At 55.5% G+C, this 21,986-nt stretch overlaps 1 protein-coding gene across 1 annotated transcript in view; it reads right to left on the bottom strand.

Moving 5' to 3' along the window:
* Nucleotides 1-393: 393 nt before the first annotated feature.
* The window catches only part of PLCG1 (phospholipase C gamma 1), a 42,069-nt gene continuing 20,476 nt past the window's right edge, over nt 394-21,986 (bottom strand). Inside the window, 29 exon segments of the mRNA XM_039563176.1 lie at nt 394-992; nt 1,351-1,538; nt 2,169-2,257; nt 2,765-2,926; nt 3,121-3,235; nt 5,034-5,182; nt 6,002-6,226; nt 6,645-6,741; nt 7,266-7,423; nt 7,663-7,732; nt 7,850-7,946; nt 8,200-8,303; nt 8,757-8,834; nt 9,122-9,302; nt 9,596-9,715; nt 10,118-10,318; nt 10,624-10,690; nt 10,693-10,810; nt 11,043-11,144; nt 12,000-12,122; nt 12,557-12,725; nt 13,120-13,240; nt 13,576-13,661; nt 14,462-14,580; nt 15,267-15,368; nt 16,364-16,436; nt 17,432-17,454; nt 17,617-17,700; nt 18,770-18,854. Coding sequence (XP_039419110.1) covers nt 950-992; nt 1,351-1,538; nt 2,169-2,257; nt 2,765-2,926; nt 3,121-3,235; nt 5,034-5,182; nt 6,002-6,226; nt 6,645-6,741; nt 7,266-7,423; nt 7,663-7,732; nt 7,850-7,946; nt 8,200-8,303; nt 8,757-8,834; nt 9,122-9,302; nt 9,596-9,715; nt 10,118-10,318; nt 10,624-10,690; nt 10,693-10,810; nt 11,043-11,144; nt 12,000-12,122; nt 12,557-12,725; nt 13,120-13,240; nt 13,576-13,661; nt 14,462-14,580; nt 15,267-15,368; nt 16,364-16,436; nt 17,432-17,454; nt 17,617-17,700; nt 18,770-18,854 — 3,349 coding nt within the window. The 3' untranslated portion in view covers nt 394-949.

The following is a 21,986-nucleotide window of genomic DNA, read 5'->3' as shown; positions in this document are numbered from 1 at the left end:
TGGGTTTTGGGAGGGCCCAGAGTGGTGCCCTTAAGCCTGAGAATGGCTGTGCCTGCCTTCCAGCTGCTGGGCTGGGAGTGCTCCATCACAACCTCCTCATTTATTTTAAAAGCACTACAACTTTTCCCTGGGGTAAGGCCATGAGTGAGTGCCCCAGCAGCATCCTGAGCCTTGACACCTCCATCCTAGGGGTGCTTTTTCCTCTCAGAGTGCTGTCCCCAGGCTGCCTCAGAACAGCATGGGCAGCTCCTGGTTATTCTTCCTCCCCATAGCTGCAAACCTCCTAAAGCCAGGAGGAAGGAGGGAGCAGTGCAACCTCTTCTCAGGAACTGCTGCACCTCAGCTCTGCCCTGGTCTGCAGGGCACAGAGCACCAGACACCTGAGCCAGCACACACGTAATACTGACACTTTTATTGTCGTTTAAAGCTAGCACAGCCCTGTACATGGAGACTTTCACTACTGGACCCTTTGGCAGTGGCTGTACAGGTCAGATCTGGTGGCACCAGCACAGACGGAGGTGCTGCCGTGGTCGCTGCAGTCACGCCTGGCCCGGATGGCTGGGAATGGACACAGCACAGGATGCTCCGGCAGCTGCACAGGATCTCTGGATTACAGGCACAGCAGTGACGCAGAGGCTGCACGGGGATTGTTTAGGTCTCTTCTTGTGATTATAGGCAGTTTGGTCCCTCACCTCTGGCAGCCTGTCTGCACCGACGTGCTTCTTAAGGGCTTCGTGGTGAAGGTTGGTGGGTGCTTGGGGTTGGTTAGGGGTGGGCTTTACTTCCAATATTTATTTTTTTTTTAGTTCTCCACTTGAACACACTTCAGCAGAGAAACTGGAAAAGCTGCCTGAAAGTAGGCCATAGCAGTGCCGTTTCCATAGAAACCAGTTCACAGCGTGCTGTGAGATTCACAAGCACTGGAGGTGCTTTCGCCCGCCGGGATGGGCTACAGCCGGTTGTCCCCGTTGACCCGGGTCCTCCGCAGTACCCTGGAAGAGGGGGCACAGAGAGGGGACAGAGCTCAGCCTCACCCCAGCATGACCAAGGCCAATGCTCTGGTGTCTCAAGTTGCCCACTGGGAGAAAGTGGGGGCTCAGCCCCATCCCCCATGGCTGGGGATGATGCCACCAGCTCTGGGGCGGCAGCCCCTTGTCCCACCCTACTCCCACAGCAGTGACTCCCGCAAGCACTGGCACAACTTCCAGCTCAAATTTAGGGCTGCCACGCAGCAAACAAGGCTGCAGCTCTGCTCTGGGTTGTGGGGAGGCTGCATTCATCTGCCTCCACCCAGACTAAATGCAGAGGGGCACCTTGTGCTGGGAAGAGCTGAATGAGCAGTGGCCTCACCTTCGCTCCCGGCTCTCGAAGTGGTCAGCGAGCTGCTCTGGGGACACACGGAAATCATCAAAAGGCTGCTGGTACCGTGACTCAAAGGACCCCTCTCTGCCTCTGCTTGCCAGCAGCTGGCTGGAGCCATCCCCTGCTCGTTCCCGTAGGGATGAAGCATTGAAGAGGTTTATTTCACCATTTTCCTGCTTGAATCAGGGGAAAAAAAAATGTTGTAGTCAAGGGCTTGTGATTTCAAAGAGTAGATCCTGTAGTAAGGGCAGTTATGGTGCAGGGCCCTGGCTGCCCTGCAGGGTGTCCAAGGCTCACAGGGGCTCAGGGTTTGCAATGTGCAGCTGCTCTAACAGCAATCGCTGCCTCCCACCAGCATAATTTTAAATTGAAGAAATAAAAGAACCATCTGTCTCAGAAGGAGCCTTGCCCTCTACTTGTGCCAACAGGGACAGCCCCAGGCCAGCCAGCTCCATGATCCCGAGCTGCAATGGCCTTGGAGCACAGACAGGCACTGGGATAGAGCAAATCCGCCTCCTCCAGCTTTTGCTGAAGGGATTTCCAGACAAGTCAAACACAGCAGAGGCAGGACCCTGCCTGAAACACCCTGACTACTGCAGGAGGCAAACCCAGTGCTTGCTCTCCTGCTGGGCATCACTATGGAGCAGCACTGGGAATTCAGCCATCCACAGGCACTCAGGCCAGGCACCACTGAGACTTACTGCCCCGACTGGAGCAGGAGAGTGGGCAGGGCCAGGCTGGGCTCGCTGGCTCTGCTCCTCAACCCTGCAGCATGGTCACCTCCTCGTGTGTGCAGCCAGTCTCACCTTGCAAGGGAAAATGTCTATCTTGACAAGCAGAGAAGCCAGCTCCAGGTTCTCGCTGTAGTTGTTCTTCAGGGGAACAGCTCGGAAACCTACAGCAGAGACAGCCCTGGTATCACTCGCTGCTCAGGAGCTGAGGTGTCAGTGCCCTGGCACAGAACTCAAGGGCGTTCTTCTCCTGCAAGACCCTTTTTCTCTTCTGCCCAGAGACGCTGTGGCTGCCCCAGCCCTGGAAGTGCCCAAGGCCAGGCTGGATGGGGCTCGGAGCAACCTGGGATAGTGGAAGGTGTCCCTGCCCATGGCAGTGGGGCTGAAACAAGATGGTCTTTTGGGTCCCTTCTAATCCACACCATTCTACGATTCCATGATTCTCCAAACCCCCCAGTTTCTCTCAAGTGGCAGTCAGCCCCAAGGGCTGTTAGCAAATGGCTCTGCCTTCCTTTACCTGGCTGAGGATGTGACCTGGCATGGGGACAGGAGGGACTGAGCCAGCCTGGGGCCCAATGACATTCTCCCATGAAACTCAGCATCTCACTGGCTAACAATGTGAACTGGTGAAGACCACCATGACCCCCTCCTTGCTGCCCCAAGTGCTTTACCCGTCTTCAAGCCTTTCACCAGGAAGGTGGCCTGAGCCAGGAAGTTCTCGTCGCTGAACATGTCCTCCTCATACACCACGAAGCGGAGGAAGGCGAAGTCAGGGTTGCTGACCTGAAAGTGGAACTGCTTCGGGGTCCAGAGAGGGTTCAGGCCATTGTCAGCTGCTCACAAAACACAGCTGTCAGTGGGCAGCCCTGCTGAGTCCCCCCACCGCCCCCATGGCTGATGCTGTGCTCGGGGGCAGCACAAGGGCAGCTCCCAGCTCAGGGCCAGGCTTGGCTGCAGAGCCCATGGCTCAGACCAGGATCAAGAGTGCTGGTGCATCCCTCTCCCTTCCCTTCACCACCCCACTCACCCACGATCTCTGTTTTCTGCTTGGCATTGTCATACTCAGCACCAGACACCTCCACCTCCACGAAAGGACAAACGATTCCCCTTCCATTTTTGGGAAGGTGCCGGGCCCCCAGGACCTGAGCAGAGAGCAGGAGAGACTTGGTGAGAGACAGGAACAAAGGGGAAAAAAAATGTGTTTGCATACCAAGACATTTTCTTTCCAAATAAATCACCCTGGTTCTGCTAATTGGAGAGAGAAGTGGCACTGACAGCCAGCACTGGAGAGAAATAGCTCCCACCCCTGGAAGCTGATATGGTGTTCCTGATCCCCAGTTTGACTTGCAAGCCATAAAAAAAAGCAGCTGAAGTGCCCCAGGTTCCTGCCTGCTACCGGCACAGCCAGGCCTGGGCCACAGTGTCCCTCCCCCAGCCTGCCAAGCTGGAGCTGGGCTCCCAGCCGAGCACTGTTCCCTGCTGGGAGCACTACATTGGACACCCTCGTCTCTGCCGAAACTTCTTGGCCCTCCTGCCTTGGTGCAAGGAGAAAAAGGAGCTGTGCTCCACCACTGCTCTGCCTCGTGTTTGCAGCACAGTCTGTGCTCTGCTCCAATGACAACCTGCCTCCTCGCAGGAGAAAGCACTCGCAGCTCCCTCCTTGCCCATGGCCATATGTCACTCTGCCGTGCTGTCGGCACGCTGCTGTTGCAGGGGAAGGACCTGCTGCCAGCACTGGATCATGTGCTTTGAGTCATGCTGGGCTCGAGATGGCTTCTCCATCCATGAAAGCTGGCTTTGGTGGGGACAGCAGGCAGTTCTGCCAGAGAACAGGAGGCTAAGCCTGTCTCTTAAAGGCGACAGTGACTGGCTATGGCACAATGACTCTTGACACTTGGTGGTGTCAGCCGCATCCTGGGGTGCAGGAAGAGCTTGGAAAACAGATGGGGCAGGGAATTTTTATGTGGACATGGGGTCAATGGTGCAGAGGCTACATGATGAGGTGTCCTCATGGAGAAGGGCTATGGCTTTTCTAGGTGGAATCACTCCAAAACAGAGGTGGCTGCAGAGGAAATCTGTGAGCACCTACAGGCAGGATCTCCACTGCATCCTCCCCAAGGTCTGCATGAGCTGAGGAGACTGGCAAAGGAGACTGCTGACCCACAGCTCGGCTCTGAGACCACAAGGAATGGCTGTACAGGCTACTGAACCCTGCTAGTCTAAACATGAGAGCCACCTGGTTTGGCACAGCCCTCCAAGAGCGTTGCCTGGCAAGCTATCCCATGTCCCTGCAGAGCCTCTGCTGTGCAGCTCTGAGAGCTGACACAGGAACAATCCAGCCTCGGTCTCACCATCAGGGAAGTAAAAATAATTCATCAAGCATCCACAGCCCATCCTCTGGCACCCCCCACCCTCAGCCCCCCTCCTCTTATCATCACCAGGAGCACAACACAGAAATGGCCTGAAAAGTCTGCCCTGACCTCGAGTATCTCCCCAGGAGGGGCCATGAGCAAGGGGAAATGGAAACATCGAGCCTGGAGCAAGTGAGTGACAAGGAGGGGACAAGGCACAGCTCTTGTGGTGTTAGCCTGTGGATGCGCTCGGCAGTCCTGGCCAGGCTCTGGGGACAGGGATGCCACCTCTGTGGCTCGTGGATGCCACCTGCTGGCACTGGGACCTGGACAGGAGGAGTCCCGGGGAGAGCACCCGGGGATGCTCCTGCTGCTCCTCTCCAGGCGCCCTCGGCAGCACCCCTGAGTGTCCCTCTTCAGCGAGGGCTCTCCCAGTCTGTGCTGCGGGACAGGGGCTGAGGGGGGTTGGTGAGGAGCAGCTGCAGGCAGAGCCAGGAGCCCAGAAAAAACATTTTCTCACCCCAAATCTGGTATAACCACCGGAGTGTGACCCTGCATTCATTCCCCCACAGCAGGAGGAGGTACTGACCTCAATGGAGATGGAGAGTGGTTCTGTGCCCCGCAACGTGCTCTTGTCAAAGGGGTCAAAGATGTCGTCCCTCATGTTGGCCGGCTGCAGGACGTACCCACACTGGCCACTGGACATGAACAAGGCCTGGTTCATCTGCATGGGCTTGTCTGGAGAGCACAGGCAGGAGATACAGGAGATGAAGGAGACCCTGTGCACTTTTCCCAAGCTGGATCATCACCCCCCACCGTTGATGCCTCACAGGAAGCCCTTGGCAAGAGGACCTGGCTCACCCCTTGGCAATGCCTGTGCAATGTGGCCCCACTGCAGCCTGTGCACGTGTTGGGGCCATGACGTGACTCTCATGCACAATCTGCCCAACTACCCAGTGCTCCATGGGTCACCTCCCTCTTTTCCTCCTGCTTTTTTCAGCTTTCCTTGTGCTGACTGTAGCATTTGCCAAACCCCCTGTGAGATGCTTGAATTCACAGAAGGAATGAAAAAGCCGGCAGGAAAAAAGAGGCAGGTCGTTTGCTGGTGTGCTGGTGAGCTGAACAGGCTCACAGCAGGGTTTGGCAAGGGCCAGGGAAAGAGGAAGGCTGGACTGCACGGCAGGAGCAGGAATGGAAGCTGGGGAAAGGCAAGAAGAGCAGCCAGCTGGACTCAGACCATGCAACCAGCTGGTGTCCCCAGCCTGGGGCTGCACCGTCCCCTTTGGCACCTTCCCTGCCTGCCCTGCTTGTCACCAGGGACCTGGGGGAACTCCCTGCCTCCTCTCCATTTCATCTTGCTCTCATGGCACAATCCCCAGCCCCAGTCCAGCTCCTTGGCTCAATCCAGCCCTCTGGAGCACATTTACCCGTGTCTCACTGCCTGCAGAGCCCTTCCCAGACCTAGAGCCCCTCCCAGCCCCCCATTTGCCAGGAGCAGGGTGGCTCGGATGCGGCACAGGGCACCCCAGGAGCCCACACCCTCCCTGCTGCCCTCACCTGGGGTCTGGAAGTTGAGTGCCACCAGCTGGCTGCCACAGATCCACATGGGCAGGGGGTCGTAGTTGGAGGAGTCGAGGCGCTGGCCCTTGGGGTAGATGCGGGAGAGCTGCAGGCGGTTGTACTGCAGGAACTTCTTGCCTTTGATCTTGTTGACGTACTTTTCTGCCTTGGTCTCGGGAAAGGAGGACATGTCTCGGTAGCAGGCCCTCTCTGTGCCGATCTCTAGGAGGGGACAGCACTGTGTAAGCCAGGAGCACACTCCCTTTCCTGACATTTAACCATCCCTAACACCATCCTCTCACCCCTGGTGCAGCCACCAGGGCTGTGCAGACCCTGCTCTGCCCCAGGGGGTGTTTGCCAGGTGCCCAACACCAATGGCTGAGAGCACCAACACAGCTCCTGGTGACCGGGCACGATGCTCCCCAGCCCCCTCCCTCAGCAGCTGCTCCGGGTGGTGACAGACCCCAGCAACAGAGGGATAGGGAAGGGAACTTGTACCCTCTGGAGGTACCCAGAGCTCCAAGGTAAGCTGGTGATTTGGACACCTTGGACACCTGGCCTCTGCTAGGATCCAGCCAAAGCAGGGTCTGTAATGCTAAAGTGACTGCCTGTGATGGCCACCAGCCCAGCAGATGCTCACTCTCTTCATCGAAGGGCACAGGTCGGCAATAGACCACCAGTTCTGAAAGCTCCAGAGCAATCTTCTTTCTCCTCTCCATCATCTTCCCTTCAGAGAGCTGCCAAGAGAGGGTGAGAGGTGTCAGGCCAGGTAGGAGCAGTGGTGAGTGATGGATGACCCAGCTCATAAACTGACCCTCACTGCTTGGTGTGGCTCCTGCCTACACTGAGGGGACCACCAGCAGATCTGCCAGGTCTGCATGGAGGGACATCACACAGGTAGGGCCTGGGTAGGTCCTACCTCCTGCCCAGAGCAGGACTGGCACTGGTACCAGCACAGGGCATCTGTGGCCTTGCCTCCCTCCACAGATGGAGATCCCCCATCTCCTGAGGCTGCAGCACCCACCCAGTTGTCCAATCCTCCCAGATATCCAGCCTGGACCTCTCAAGACATGTGGCCACCACCCCTTGCCACATTGTCCAAGATTGCTCTGGCTTTACCATCTCTGTAACTGCTCTGCCAGCCGTCACAGGCTGTCACCTCACTGCCCCCTGCCAGCCTCCACCTGCTCCTCGGCTCCTGGAAAGCCCAGGACTTGGCCAGGAGATGCCTCCTCCCCTGCCACGGGCTCCCCAGGCTCACCCTGGCATCAGCTGTCTGAGCTGCCTCCCGGATCTTCTTCACCCAGTCCAGCAGGTCCTCGTGGGTGTCGGCTGCCACGTCCAGGGACAGGCGCGACACCGAGGACATGCTGATGGAGAAGACGAAGAGACGATTGTTCTTCCCCTCGGGGCGGATGGCTGTGGGGACAGGGAGCAGAGGGCAAGGTCACAGCAGGTGCTGAGCCAAGCCCTTCACAGGGAGGAAGGGAGAAGACAGACACAGAGGATCCATGTGACTCTACAATAGGAAATTCCCATTTCTGGCCACTGGAGACAACAGATGGAGCCCAGGAAGCAATAAGTGAGGAAGCAGAGTGTATCCTGAGGGGCTGAGAAGCCTCAAGGGGCCTTTGCAATGCTCCCTCCCTGGCACTCACCGATCTGGCAGGAGGGCACGTCCAGGACGCCTCCCAGCAGGTCTCCCAGGGGGCTGTTCTCATCCAGCTGCTGCTAGGAAGGAAGCACAGCAGGATGGTGCTGGGCATGGTGCTGGGCACGGCACTGGGCAGAGCAGGCAAGCTCGGGGGCTCGAACCCTCCTTGCCCCACTCATGCCCATACTCACCTCCTGCTCAGGCTCCAGGCTACTGGGACTGGTAATTTCCTCAACATAGTTAGAAGGGAACCACAGCTGCTTTTTGCCACCATAATCTCCTCTCCACCTGGAAGGGAGGGAAGGGGCAATGTCAGCACCCACCACAGGACCCCAGAGTATCCTGAGTGGGGGTGAGGGGAACAGGCAGCTCTTCCATCATCTGCTTTCAGGGTTTGTGAGGTTTTGGGACTGTGCAGCTCATAGGCAATCCCCAGACACACCCCCCCCTCCCTCCTAGAGTGGGCACACCTCTGTGTGGATGATGACAGCAAGGTTTGGCCATATTCCCTAGGGAAAAGGGAGGCTCAGGACCAACTCACCAGCCTCCTTCCTGTTTCTCCACATTCTGGATGATGGCATTTTTAGTGAAGGTGAGCTCATCTTCCCTCTGTGCCTTGTAGTCAAACAGGGCTTTGACTGCACACTGCAATGAGGAGGGGTCCCATGAGGCTGGGCAGGGGATGGACACATGGACAACGAGCCCACAGGATGAGAGATCACCTCCCACCACAGATGTGTTTGTTGAGGGGCTGTGAGGCACATCATGTGCATGCAGGCAGCATCCAGCCCTGCTGTCAGACCCTAGTGACATCTTGCAGAGCAAATCAAGGCCCCCATTTATGCCAAAGCAGAGCTCACAAGTCTAGTATGGCCCCACACAGGCACTTTCCTCTGTCCCAAGAGCCACTGATGGGTTTAGTGTGGAGAGCTCAGAACAACAGCCAGCCCAACCTGGGAACCTGGATGTTCAACCTTCATTGTCTCTCCATGGTCTAGAAATGAGTGTGCAAACTAACACAGCTCTTGGAAAACAAAAAGACCTTTGCTAAACCTTCCAGCCCTGCCGGTTGTTTTGTGCCAAAGAGTGAGAGTGTACCTTGAAAGTGGGCATGGGGTTGGCTTCCACATAGAACCCGGGGTGGCGTCCCTCGTACAGGGCTCCATAGTCCGGCTCCTGTGGAAGCAAAGGGACAGTGGTTACAGCAATGACTGCAGGAGAACAGGTCCCCTACCTTGGGGTAGGTGGGAGAGTGCCCCAGGAAGGCACAAGACCAAAGATGATGCTGCAAACAGCAAACAGCAGCCCAAGCCTGGCTCAGAGGGGCAACACCAAACCCCACTCAAGTGTCAGGAAGCCCCAAGAGGTGTGGGCTGCAAAGCACAGAGACAGCTCCCACACCACCACTTCAAGGCACCAGCTCAAAAATGACCTGTCCATCATTCTGTGGCTCCTGCACTCACCGCTGTCCCGATCTTCTCCAGGGTCTCCTCGTTGATGGGGTAGCGCAGCTTCATCTTGCGGTACAGCGGGTGCTTCTCGTGGTAGCTGATCAAGTCCACCAGGCTGTCGAACTCAGTGTTGCCCAGAAGCACAGTCTGGCCCTCCTGCTGCACCCGGCAGTGCTTGATCTTCCCTTCTGCCCTGAAGGGAGGAAAGACAGGGAGAAGCCACTTGGCACCTGGCAAAAGAAGGTCTCTGCCAAAATAAAGACACCCAAGGAAAAGGTGCCCCTGGTCTGGTGGCTGAGCACAGCCATCTCCCACTGGAAGATGGGAGAAAGAGCAGAATCTCAAGGACTTATTCAGGACCACCCCAGAGCAAGAGGAGCTCTGGGAGGGCTCACGTCAGGCTGATGGCACCTCTCATGCTCTCTCACACACCGCAGCACCCCAGCTCCACCTCCAGCACCCACCACCCTCGTCCCAGGGACACACCTGAAGGAGATGGCGTAGGAGCTGGGCTCGCTCCTCTTGCGCACCAGGAAGGCTCCGTCGCGGGGCACCCGCATCAGCATGTGCTCGGCTTGGGCCCGCGTCAGGTTGGCGTGGTACCACCTGCCAGGGGAGACACATCACTGTGCACAGGTCACACTCACCCAGCCCGACCCACACCTCTGCCATGGCACAGCGCTTCCCCTCAAGCCCCTAAAAGGCTCCTGGAATCCTCCAGAGGAAGATGGGGACTGCAACGGGGCAGGAAGGATCAGAGCCCTTTGGTGAGGCATGGCATGGGCGAGGGCATCCCAACCAAACCCGGCAGCTCTGTGCTCTGCACTGAGCCTCCGTGACGTTCAGCTCCATGAACAATGAAGCTGGCCAGTGTGGCTGCTGTGACAGAGCTCCACAGGGAAAAAGTGGGGACCAGAAAGCCCCAGCAAGGGAGGAATGGCTGAGGAGAGATCTGGGAGAGCTTCCTACAGTGTCCCAGCTGCCCAATGGACACAAACACGCACTCACTCTTTGCTCTCGTGGGCATTGGTCTGTGGCACTGGCTCCGTGAGCCTCATCTCGAACTCGTTGCACCTCAGTGGTACCTCCTGGTAGTGGGTGATGAGGTCGTAGAGGCTGTCAAACACCAGGTTGTCCGTCAGGAAGAACTTGGGGCTGCCGGCGTCCTGCCGCGAGTGGATCCGGCAGTGCTGCACCTTCCCGTTGCGCCTGAGGAACAGGGACAGAGGGAAGGGGGTAAGCCAAGGCTGTCCATGGAGATTTTGCACCTGCCTCAGGCACAGCTCCAGCCTGACATGGCATTCCTGCCCCACAGGAGAGTGGCTGCATAAGGATCCCAAGGGACTTGACCCTTCTGCACTGGGACAGAGAGCTGACATGATGCTGGGGCACAGAAATAGGGGAGAAACTGCTCACAGGCCACTGGGGAACGGGACCCCCCCACTGAAGGAAATGTCAAGAGGAAACAACCCCTGGAGCGACACAGAGCAGTAGGCTGGGGCCGGGGCCCTCACCAGAAGGAGAGGGTGTAGTCTCCTACAAAGGTCTCGCTCTCTCTGACGAGGAAGGAGCCGTCGGGGCCCCTGTCTCGATGCAATATTCCGTCAGCAGCCGCTCCGCGATGTGCCGCCCGTCACGTCCCGCTCCCAGCTTCCCGTGGAACCACTTCTCCGTGGAGTGCAGCTCGGTGCTGTTGCTCACCTGGCAGGGGGAAAAGCCATCGTCGTGGGTTACTGAGGGAAGGCTTGTGCTGCTGGACTCTGCTTTGTTCAGGGGTCTTCCAGCCAGGACCAGGGAGCTCCTGAAGCAGCTCCCATTCTTCCCTCCACAGGGTCTCCCCCTGAAGTCAGCTGGCAATGGCAGCGCTCAGCCCCTTGGGCAGTCAAGTCTTTTCCTTAGGGAACAACTCACAGTCACACAGGGGAGCCCTCACCTCCTTTTGCTCTTCCTCATCCTCATTTCCTTGGTCATTGGTTGTCTCCCCAGAGTAATAGATCTTGCTGCTGGTCAGCACAAAGTAATGTGGGTTCCACTCCTGCAAGGAAACAAACTCTGGCAAAGAGACCCTCGGGGAAGCACCAAACTGCCCACCACCCACCCATGGGATCATCTCTTCCTGACCAGCACAAGAGGGGTTAGTGAAGGACAGTCACCAACACTGATTCCAGTGAGTCACAGGAGCTTCCAAGACATCCCCCAGATCTGAAGCATGGATTTACCAGTAGCAAAAAAACCCAGCATGTGACAGATCACACTGCAAACACCCCAACACATATTAAAAGGAGATGACCAAATGAAGAGCAAATCAATGCAAAAAGAAAACAGTCTGCAGGGACTCAGCACAGGGGCAATCTGAGGTAAAGACATCAGAGACAGTAATGTGGATTTACCATTGCGTGTATTTTAAAAAAACCCATTTCATTTGCATGTGGCTTTGCCAGACAGACCCTCAGCAGAGTAAAGCTGCTGAAGGTGGGCTGTGTGTGAGTAAATGCACACAGTAATGAGCACTCAGTGCTTTACAAAGCTAAACTTGTGCTTAGGTGTGTCAGGTGTGCAGGCACTTGGCAGGAGGCAGGGCTGGAAGTGCAGCCTTTGAAATTCCTGCAGCACAAATCACAGGCTGCAGTGCCTTGGCCCAGAGCTCCCTCTAGCTCAGCCTTCTGCCTCTAGCAAAGGCCCACAGGAGATTCCTAGGGAAGAGCACAGAGAGAGCCAGCATAAAATGCCCCCAGCCTTCAGGGATGCCTGAGGAACCAGACAAACCAAGAGCCTCTTCAATCGTTCGCACCACAGCCCTTCCTTCCAGCACACACAGCGCCTGACAGAGCCACCATGTCGTTGATGGAGCCCTCAGAGCAGGGACAGGGTGACCATGGCACAGACATACATGATTGATGGGGTCTTCCAGGTAGAGGATCCCATTCTTGATGGAGTTGCTGATGTCATTCTCTGAGTACATCACGGATGTGGGCAGCTCCTCGTAAGCGCTTCCCTCTGCCAGCTTCTTGTGCTGTGGGACGAGAGGGAGAATCAGGCACCTTGAAGGGAGCAGACACCCAAAAAGCATGGATTTCCTGGTGAACAGCCCTAAACCACCAGGTCTGCTGCAGTGGGGTCCTCCAGATTTGAAGAACCAAGACCCACGCCACAGGGATCATCAAATAGCACTGAAGTCCCATCCTTTCTTCCCAAAGGTGATTCCCGAAGCTGAAATACCAACAGCCCCCATGCCCTCAAAGAAAGGCAGCACCCAGCTGCTGAGCTCATTTCCCAGCAGATTCTCTGAAGCAAGAGAGCTTTTTGTCTCCAGTTGTTCTTAGCATCAGGTCTCCACTTCCACTGCCAACCAGCCCCATCCAAAGGCAGCTGCCCTCAGTCCCACACCCTCACCCCATTCTGCCCTCGTTCCCTCACTTAGGAGCCGTGCTGGGCAAGGGAGTTCACCTTGATGAGAATCTTCCTCTTGAGCTGGTTTGGAGAGGGAAGGCCATCAGCAGAAATATCGACTGGTTTGGTCAAGAGCATGTCCCCAAAGACCTTCTTGAAATTCTGAGCCATGTTCCTCTGCTGAGCAATGCTGCAGTGGTCCTCAATGGACAGAATGACGGGGAAACTGGGAGAAGGAGAAGAGCCATTAAAGCCAGCACGGGCTCTGGATGGAACCAAGGACTTCTGAGCTCTGTCTCATAGCCTGGCCTCTGTGCCCTCCAGGAGCAGCTCGCATCAACAGCAACCTGTGCTGCCTTGAGCACCCAGTATAGCCACCCTACAGGAGTGCACAGGGGGGAGAAGGACTGGCAAGCTACTGGGGCTTACCCAAAGCCCGCCCTCCCTCCCACAACATTTTTCTGGGGAAAATCTCCCTTTGGCTGGGAGACGTGACACGCTTTCTTCCCACCACATCCCAGGCCTTGCGCTGCAGCTCTGCATAAAGGTGAGCTTCACTTTGCTACAGCCTTGGCTCCACCCTCTCTCTGCTCTGCCAGCTGGAGTTCTGCTGTACTCACTCAGAGGTGACAAAGGCATGCTCCTTGATAGTGACCAAGACATCAGAGAACTTGATCTTGGTGGTTAAGGTGTGTCCGTGGTAGATGACCGGCATGCCATCTGGACCGTCCCAGCAATCCACTGAAAGAGACCCACAGGGGAAGCTTAGCCCACAGGCTGGAATACAGGCAAGACACGGACACGAGATGGACTGAGCCAAGTGCTGCTGTGAAATGTACTGGAAGGCAATAAAGGAATGAGGTGATCAGTGAAAGCCCTGATCTTTCTGTGGGACCAAAACCTTGGGCACAGATCCCCCAGTCCCACAAAGCAAACAACCTCAGCTCTCTCTGCACATGATGGTGTTAATATTTCCACCGGCCATGCCAGCTTTCAGCTCTGCCTTGCAAAGCCTCCCCTGAGCACCACAAGCTGCCGCGATGACGGAGACAGAAGGGCCAGCGCGGGGTACTCACGTTCGATGCAGCGGCAGCCCATGCGCAGGCAGCGGGCGTAGGCCTCCAGCGAGGACTCGCTCGAGAACTGATCCCCCGTCAGGTACCTTCCAGGTGAGACAACACATCAGCACAGTGACAAGAGAGACAGCACAGTGCCACAGCCCCCGCTGTGGGCACAGGCATCTGCTGGGACACTGTGGACCTGCCTCTGCCACGAGGGAATGACGGGAGTGGCGTTTCTCCACAGCCGCCGCCTTCCCCGGGCAAGGGGTTCAGCTCTGCCCCTGCTGCAGCGGGCTGCCAGCACCTCTCTGAGGCCCAGCCTCTGCTCCTGAGATAATATCGGCATTGGTGCCACAAAGAGCCCCCAGTAGCCTGAGAGCAGGGTTAGACCAGCTCTCACAGGCTGACAGGATCTCACTGCCTGCCCTCGGGGTGCTCAGCTGGCTTAGGCTCTCAGATCTTTAAATTTGGGTTAGCATGAACACAGAGCACAGACAGAGCCTGTCTGCACAGAAAGCAGTTCCTGCAAAATTATTCTAGCAGCAGAGAGCAGAAAATGGCCAATTTCAGCCTGACGGGGTTTATCACAGCTGTCCTGAGGGGCTCTGAAGAATGACATTGCTGATGGTGAGAAACTACCAGAGTGACAGCTCAGGATGTGAAGGCCTGAAGGTCTGTGCAGATGTGTGCTGCTGGCAACAGCTGAGCAAAACATTTATGGCTAAATGACAGAAGGGAGGAGTGGGGCACCAAGAGGAAGGTCTCTGGTGTTCTGGCTTTGGTTTGGAAAAGCCTATTTGACCCATCACTGGAATCAGGCCAAATCAGGAGACTCCCACCCTGGCATGAGAAAAGGATGCTGACAGCAGCTGGGTGGAGAGAGCCCTGCTCTAGTCCTTACGTGTTGTGTGAGGAGGAGATCCAGTAATGGGAGAGAGGGTTGTTCATGTTCTCCAGACACACCATGTCCAGCTGTGAGTTCCAGATGCTGTTCTCTTTGGAAAACAGGAAGGTGAGAAACTGCTCAGGAAGAAACAGAAATGTGTTAATGATGCAGAGGAGCCGGGTGCTGTGGTTGAGCTTCACACGCATCTCCCATTCTGTGCCAGCAGAATCCAGCACAGACTGACCAGGGCTGCCCAACAGCACAGCAGCTACCTGAGCCAGGGTGCTCCAGTGACCACAGCTTGGGCACTGCCACCTACCCACTAAGCTGTGCCAGATATCTGTGTGCCAGATCCTCTGGCGCAGCTGGAGACAAATTAATGGCTCTGCATTTTATTTTGCAGCTCACATGGCAAGCAATAGCTTACTAAGGCCATGTGGGTCAAGGGACCTTGGCTTAGTCCAGAGTGCCAGTGACATGGTCATCTCTAGCTGTTTTTATTCTTTTTTCAGCTCTTCTTGCTTTGAAGAGATCCTTACATACCCCAAGGCAGCCCCTCCCCTCCTCCAGATGAACTGCCTGGTGAGCACTCCCAGCTGCACAAACTCAGCACAAAAGGACAGCCCAGAAGCCATTCCCTTTGCCAACCACGTCCATCTACCAGGGCCACGCAGCTCACAGGAGCTGTGACCCTTCCAGCACCCCCACCCTGCAGCAAAGGCACAGACAGCAGAGCTGTCACAGCACAGCACACATCACACCAGGGAGGTCACCCCCTGCCTCACCCCACTCCACACACACCACCTTCAAGGTGTCTTACTTCGTCCAGGGAGAAATAAGGCTCGTCAATCTCCCTCAAAGGGTCTCTCAGGAAGTTGAACATGAATTCCTGTACCTGAAGGGTATCTGCAGCCCAGAGCTCCTGCAAAGCCCAGGGGAGACATAAAAAAAGCCATTTCAGAATGTATTACTGCAAACCACATGCAGCTCATCCAGTTAGAAGCTTTAACCATTAAGGAGGCGGTTTTTGATGCAAGACCATCTCTGCCAGGAACTCAACTGTCAGCACAAATGCTGGATAGCACACAAGGAGGAAATCTGCCCTGCTTCTGAGTGGGCTTCATTTTCTCAATGCTGTGCATTTTTCTCTCTGATAGCTCCTCTGAACACATCTGCCATCCCTCCTCCCTCGGCAGCAGAAGCCAACCCAGCTTCCTTTGGCTCTCTCTCCCTGGGTTTGTTCTGTTAGCCACCAAAACACTGCATCTCCCCACTGGTTAACTCCCTGCTGGCTGCAGACCACAGGCAGGGAGGTGGCAGTGGGGGGGCAGGGCAGAGCAGGAGCCACGAGCCATGGCAGTGCTTTTGCCAGCCAGCCCTGCCCTCCTGGAGGAGACAGGAGCCTGGCAAGAGCCAAGGGGTCTGTGCTGCCCACAACTGCACTGCTGGTGCCTGTGTGTGTGCCTGCACCTGCATGTCGTGCTTGCTGAATGACCCAAGATTGCTTTTAAATTGAAAGATCAGCAGCTGAATCCATCAGGTACTCCTCAGGAACTGCTGACACCTCCTGAGCAACAGGATGGACAGGACCTCTTGGCTGCAGCAAACCTTTGGTAACCGGCCAAGGTCACAGGCACTGGGTCAACCTCCACTGATCAGTTCCTGCCTCCTGGGACCCCCACTCCTCCCAGATCTCCTGGTTCCTTTCAGGCCAGGGTGCCCGGCTGAGTTCAGGTTTGCCCTCCCCAGCGCTTCCCCTGCAACACCTCCCACTCCAGACAGATGTGCTGTGCCAGGCAGAGCAGCCCACAGCCAAATCATCCCAGCTCCACAGCAAGGCTGCCCTTGGAGCACTGGATCCCTAATGTCACCAGTGCCTGCCCCGTTGTCCCTCCCCACTGCCTGTGTTGAGCTCACCCTCTGGTACTCCAGCAAAAACTTCTGCAGCTCCAGCAGCGACACCCTGAAGTGCTCAGACCTTTCTCCACCCCTGAGTCAAGCAGAGAGAGAGAAGCTTCAGTCACTCGTGCAGCACATCACGTGAGATGCCATCTGCCACCTCCCTGGCACGTGCAGCCAGATGTGCCCCGAGCATGCAGCACTGAAGGAGTGGAGTGGGATGAGCTGAGGAGAGCAAACACATGTCCACCTCTCAGAACCAGGGACTGCTCCAGGAGCAGTACAGGATTCACATAGATGAGGGCATGGTAGCATGAAACTCTGGTGAAGGGCAGCAAAAACCATTAGAAGGACTGATTTGTAAAAAAAAAGAAATAAAAAAATAGAGGGGTCTGGCTTGTACCTGAGTGTAAAGAACTAAATAGGGGCAGGGTAGTTAAGGGGTGACTGCACAGGACAGACCTACAGGTATGCAGAGAATATGGACTCAGGAAGGCAAGCTGATAATCTCAAAAGACTGGTCCATGACTGCTGTGAGCCACAATGGACAGCCAAGAGCCATGCTGGGCACTAACACCACAAAACCCAAAGTGGACTGGGCAGCACTGGCTGCCCTGGGCAGAGGGATGAGCCAGACAGTCTGCGGAGGGTCCTGACAACTCTTTTCTATGGTTAGAGGGAAAAAAGGAAGGAAACCATTGGGAACGACCTGGACAAGTCAGTAAGTCTTTCACTCTTTAGCGCCAGTGTCTAAATTCAAGCTCTTTCTATCACAGCCTGGGTGGGGAGGGCTCTGCAGCCACCATGAGCATAATCCCTGGGAGATGGCTCAAGGTCTGATCACTTCACATCAACCAATTGACCTGAGCTGGATCTCACTGGGATGTCTGGGAGGGAGGGAGCCTTTCCTGCCCTGAGCTGAAATGTCTACAGCAAAGATGCTTGTTCAGAGCACAGAACCACAGGCAGCACAGGAGCAGGAGGAGTGCATAATGCCTCATCCCAACATCCTGCTGCAGGCCCCAAAGCATGTTATGGAGCAAAAGGAAACAGCCCCTTCCCCAGCAAACACAGAGAATTATCCACCTTTCCAAGAACGGGACATCCATCTGCAAAAGAAGAAGCACAAGCATTAGGTTTGCACTCAGTAACTCCTTTACTCCCAGGAGACGAGCTCACCCCGAGGGTTAAGAAGTCAATTAACAGGGAATGCCCAGTAAGAAATATGCTTTCTCCCTTCCCTCTCCTCCCCTGGAGAATTCAGCTCTTACTGTTTTCTGGGCGCTGAACATCAGGCTGCGGTAGAGCTGCGCAAACTGCCCGTACGTGATATCCCCGTTCCTCTGCTCCACATCCTGAAAAAGAAATCAAAGCCAGAGGTTTTACAGGGGCCACAGGTAACTCTGCATGGCTGAAGGAGTGTCTCCTCCCACCAGTATCCCCAGGGAAAAAAAGAGGAAAAGGCCAAAACCTGTCCAGACCTTGCCTCCTGCGCAATGGCCTCAAGTTATGCCAGGTTCAGAATGGATAATATGAAAAATTCATGAAAACAGTGGTCAGACATTGGAACAGGCTGCCCAGGCAGTGGTGGAGTCACTATCCCTGCACGTGTTCAAAAAGCATGTGGCTGTGGCACTTGGGGACATGGTTTAGTGGTGGACATGGCAGGGTAACAGTTGGACTCAATAATTTTAGAGGGTTTTTCCAACCTTAACAAATCTGCCACAGTCTCTGCTGGGGCCAGTGGGACCCTGCAGTGCCCAGTGGGACCCTGCAGTGCCCAGGACACAGGCACATCCCAAAATGAGTTCCACGATTCCCCAGGCCCACCCACATGAAGGCATCACCATGATGATAAAGTGTCACCACTTACCTGAACAGTTACAAAAGGATAACTTGATTTTTTGTTTGCCCAGAATATCTGAAGTGTCTGGAAACTGCAAGACCCAAAGTGTGTGCTCTCCTTCGGATACACCACTCTTTGGCCTCAGAGTTCTGTGCTGGTGGGAACAGCTGGTCATCTGGTCATCACGAGATGACCCTTCATCCCCAGGTCAGTGGTGATGCTGGCAGAGCATCACTTGGTGGCAGTGGGTTGCAAGAGCCAGGATGCAGGACCTGGTAGCTGGTCTGCACTCTACCCCACCAGCACCAAGCCCATGACTGGATCCAGGAGCAATGAGGGGAGTGTGGGAGGCAGGGTGGGGTAAGAAGAGGGTGCTGGCCACAAATGGGCCAGGGTGTGGCACCCAGTGGGAGCTGGCACCTCTTCAGTCACCACCGTGGGTGGGGGCCCTCCCAGGAAAGGCTGGGAGGCTCTGCAATATGCAAACACTCCCTGGGAGCTTAACCACCAGCAGGTTTTGCTCAAAGGCAGACAATGGAGTGCCGAGGGTCCCCAGAGCGGAGGGGTCACGCACTCACCGTGAGTCTCTCCCGCAGGAACCTCATGTTGGGGACGCGGTAGTTGACCTGAGACAACATGTTCTTCAGATCCTTGGCAGAGATCCTGGCTCGGCAGGGGAAAGAGGAGACACATGTTCAGGAGGTCTGGGGGGGAGGGGTCTCACCCGGGGCTGGAACACCACGTGCACGGAGAGGCTGTGCCCAAAGGGACATCAGCTGTGACACAAGGACGGATGTGTGACCCCAGAATGATGCTGAGGCTGAGACCAAAGGCAGAACGGTGGGGAGGATGTGGGGAGCAAAGAGACATGTCTGCATTGTCAGTGGGGACTGCAAACTCTGCTCCTACAAGCTTCTGACAGAGCAGGGCGAGCCCAGCACCCTCAGCCCACTCAAGCTGATGCCACAGCTGACAGGCAGCACCCACTGCTTTAAAGGAATGACAAGAAAAGAAGCATTTTTCAAGGATCTGTGCCCCAACATGGATGCTGGGTGACCAATCCCCTTCCAAAACCCACTCCCTGGCCTGCTGGAGGAGGACAGGCTCTCTAAGTGGTTAGGACTCAGCTAATTTTATCTTAAGGAGAGGAAAAAAGCCATTTTCAGTCCCCAGCCACAGCACTGCCACGTCATGTCCAGCTGGGCTCTCCCAGCCACACACACCGCAGGCACAGAGCAGCCAGTGTGGCTGTGCTTCCCAAGGCCCTTCACACCAAATGTGCTGGTTCCTGGACCAGGGAAAGCTCCAGTGTCAACACTGAGCAGGATCCCACACCCCAGCAAGCAGAGACAGGCAGGAAGGAGCTCTGGGCTGCCCTTGCCTGTTCTGGAGCTGTTCCCACATGGGGCAACAGCCCTGCAGCAAGGAAAAACGAGGATGCCTCCCATCTGCAGGATTTAGTAGCAGAGGGGTCTGTGTCCAATCATTTTCTGGCAGCTCCTGCCTTAAAAGCAAGTCCTGGGAGTCCACCCCTGCAATCACAGATGGTGCTTTTGTCCCCCACTGAGCACGTGGGAATGCAGGATGCTCCCCATCCCACAAAGCAGGGCAAGTCTGACCCTGGAAATCCTTATGGCTTTGGGGTGCAAATATACAAATACCGGGGAAGATGTCCTGCACAGGGGATTTAACCCGGGTGGTGCACGCTGGCACTGACATGTACACCACATCTCTTTTACGCTCTCCCCTGAAAGCAGGGTCATCTCAAACAGCACAGGAAGGAGGAGGGATGGAGGGAGCTCCATGGAGAGGGAGAAACCGGCTGGTGTCAGGCGCTGCAGAGGCGAGGGCTCGGCAGCCAGCGGGACACAGAGAGCCCTTGTTCCTGGGCTCAGAGCCCTGGGGACCCGGACACACACGGCCAGAGCAGGACCTGGCCCAGCTCCTGTGCCGTGCTCAAGGCCAGCACCCGGCCATCCCAGGACGTTGCAGGGTCCTGCCACTCACTGGTAGAACAGGAAAAGAAAAGAAGAAAAAAAAAGCTGGGAAATGGCCTCAGCCTCCCCATCCCTCACAGCTGTACAGTCAGCAACACACTTGGCGCCGGTATCTCCCCCTGCACCTCCACCTCCCTGGGCAGGTGAAGTCACCCTGGGGACTCAGAGTGAGTGCTCTGGGGAGGAGATCCTGCTCCTTCCCTTCTCCAACACACCCAGCAGCCATGGTCATGTGCAGGGTGCTGTGTGACACCCCCCAGGCAGGGGGTCCCAGCTATGGGTGACAGGGAAATGTGTGGAGCAAGCCAGGAGTACAATGAGAGATGCCCTCATGTGTCAGGAACCACAGCACGTAACAGTTGTCATGGGACCCCCAACAGGACACCCAGACTCCCCAGGGCCATTCTGCAGCAATCCCTTCTTGGTGAGAGCATGAGACTGCAAAAAAGCTCATGGAAAAAGAGCAGGAGGGGCTGGAAGAGCAGAACCAGCAGCAGACATCCCTGGAGACCTGCTGGGGCTGACACTCAGCTCTGGTGATGCTGAGCTGTTTCACAGGAGGTGCTGGAGCACAGCACTGCTCGTTGATGTGACAAGAGCAAGTCCTGTCAAAGCTGTGACCAGCATTTCCCTCTCAGCTTCAGGAGGAGGACAGGGTATGGAAGGATTTTATTTACTGTGTGTTATTCATGGTGTTAAAGTGTTGGAGACCTTGCATTAACAGCTCGGTAGTATTTTCAGACTGGAAAGTAAAAACAAAATAAACGAACTGATTTTTTCTACGGAACTTTTTTAAGGTTTCATGACAAACAGGCCAGAGGCCCAACCCTCTCACAGGGAATGGAAATATTCCCCTGCCAGCCCTCAGTGCTGTAAATGCTGCTCCCAGCCATGGGCAGCTCTCCTGGCCAGAGGTGAAACAGTCTCCTCCACAGCAGTTAGGAAAAAAACCCCAGCATCCTGTTATCCTCCTCTTTCCACCTAACCTCCCTTGGAAAAACAAATACCCAAAGGCCCAGCAGCCAGCGAAAACAGCCACCATCTGCAGTGTGCTGGAAGGGACATCCCGGCACCCAGCCGGGGAAGGCGGAAAGAAGAGGAAAGGGCTCTGGCACAAGAGGCTGAGGCATGGGGTACACAAATGTTGGGAATGATTTCTGCAGCTGCCAAAACCCTGCCTGTTCTGGAAAGGATCAAGGATGGTGTGCAAGTGGTTTTTGTTTTTTCTTTTTTTAAAAAAAAAAAACCCAAAAAATCACAACTCACTGTTCCCTTTGAAAACCCACTTCCAGGCTGAGGAGCAAAGGCAAAGAGCCCAGTGATATTAAATTTAATGCTGAAACGCCTCACAAGGGCCACAATTTAATCCAGGAGATGTGTATGTCCCATAACTGTAGCCTCTACCTTGTGGAAAACACATGGATGCTTGTAAAATGTTTGTAAAATGGGAAGACCCCAAAATCTTTCTACATCCCCTCTGTTGCTGTTTTGTTCCTCTCACTGCCTGGGCTGGAGCAGCAGCTCTCCTAATTAGGGAGAGGTTTCAGTGCAAAACCCTTGCGGTTGACAGGGAAGGAATATATTGGATTTTGCTGCCTTAATTCTAAATGCTAATAGAAAGGTGATATCAATGGAAACAGCAGGGATGCAACAAGCTGGCTGTCAGCTCTGCTGACCTGCCTTGGCCAGACAGATCTGTACATGCAATTGCTTTTTGTACTGTTGGGATGCCATTTCATCAGTTTTACAGTTTTTAGAGGGAAAAAAGGACCAATTATTTTCACTTTTCCTGCACTCC

The sequence above is a fragment of the Corvus cornix genome, chromosome 20 (assembly GCF_000738735.6).
Source record: "Corvus cornix cornix isolate S_Up_H32 chromosome 20, ASM73873v5, whole genome shotgun sequence".
Taxonomy (NCBI): Eukaryota; Metazoa; Chordata; class Aves; order Passeriformes; family Corvidae; genus Corvus; species Corvus cornix.
Note: the sequence above shows the minus strand (reverse complement) of the source record. Positions and strands in the feature narration are given on the sequence as shown.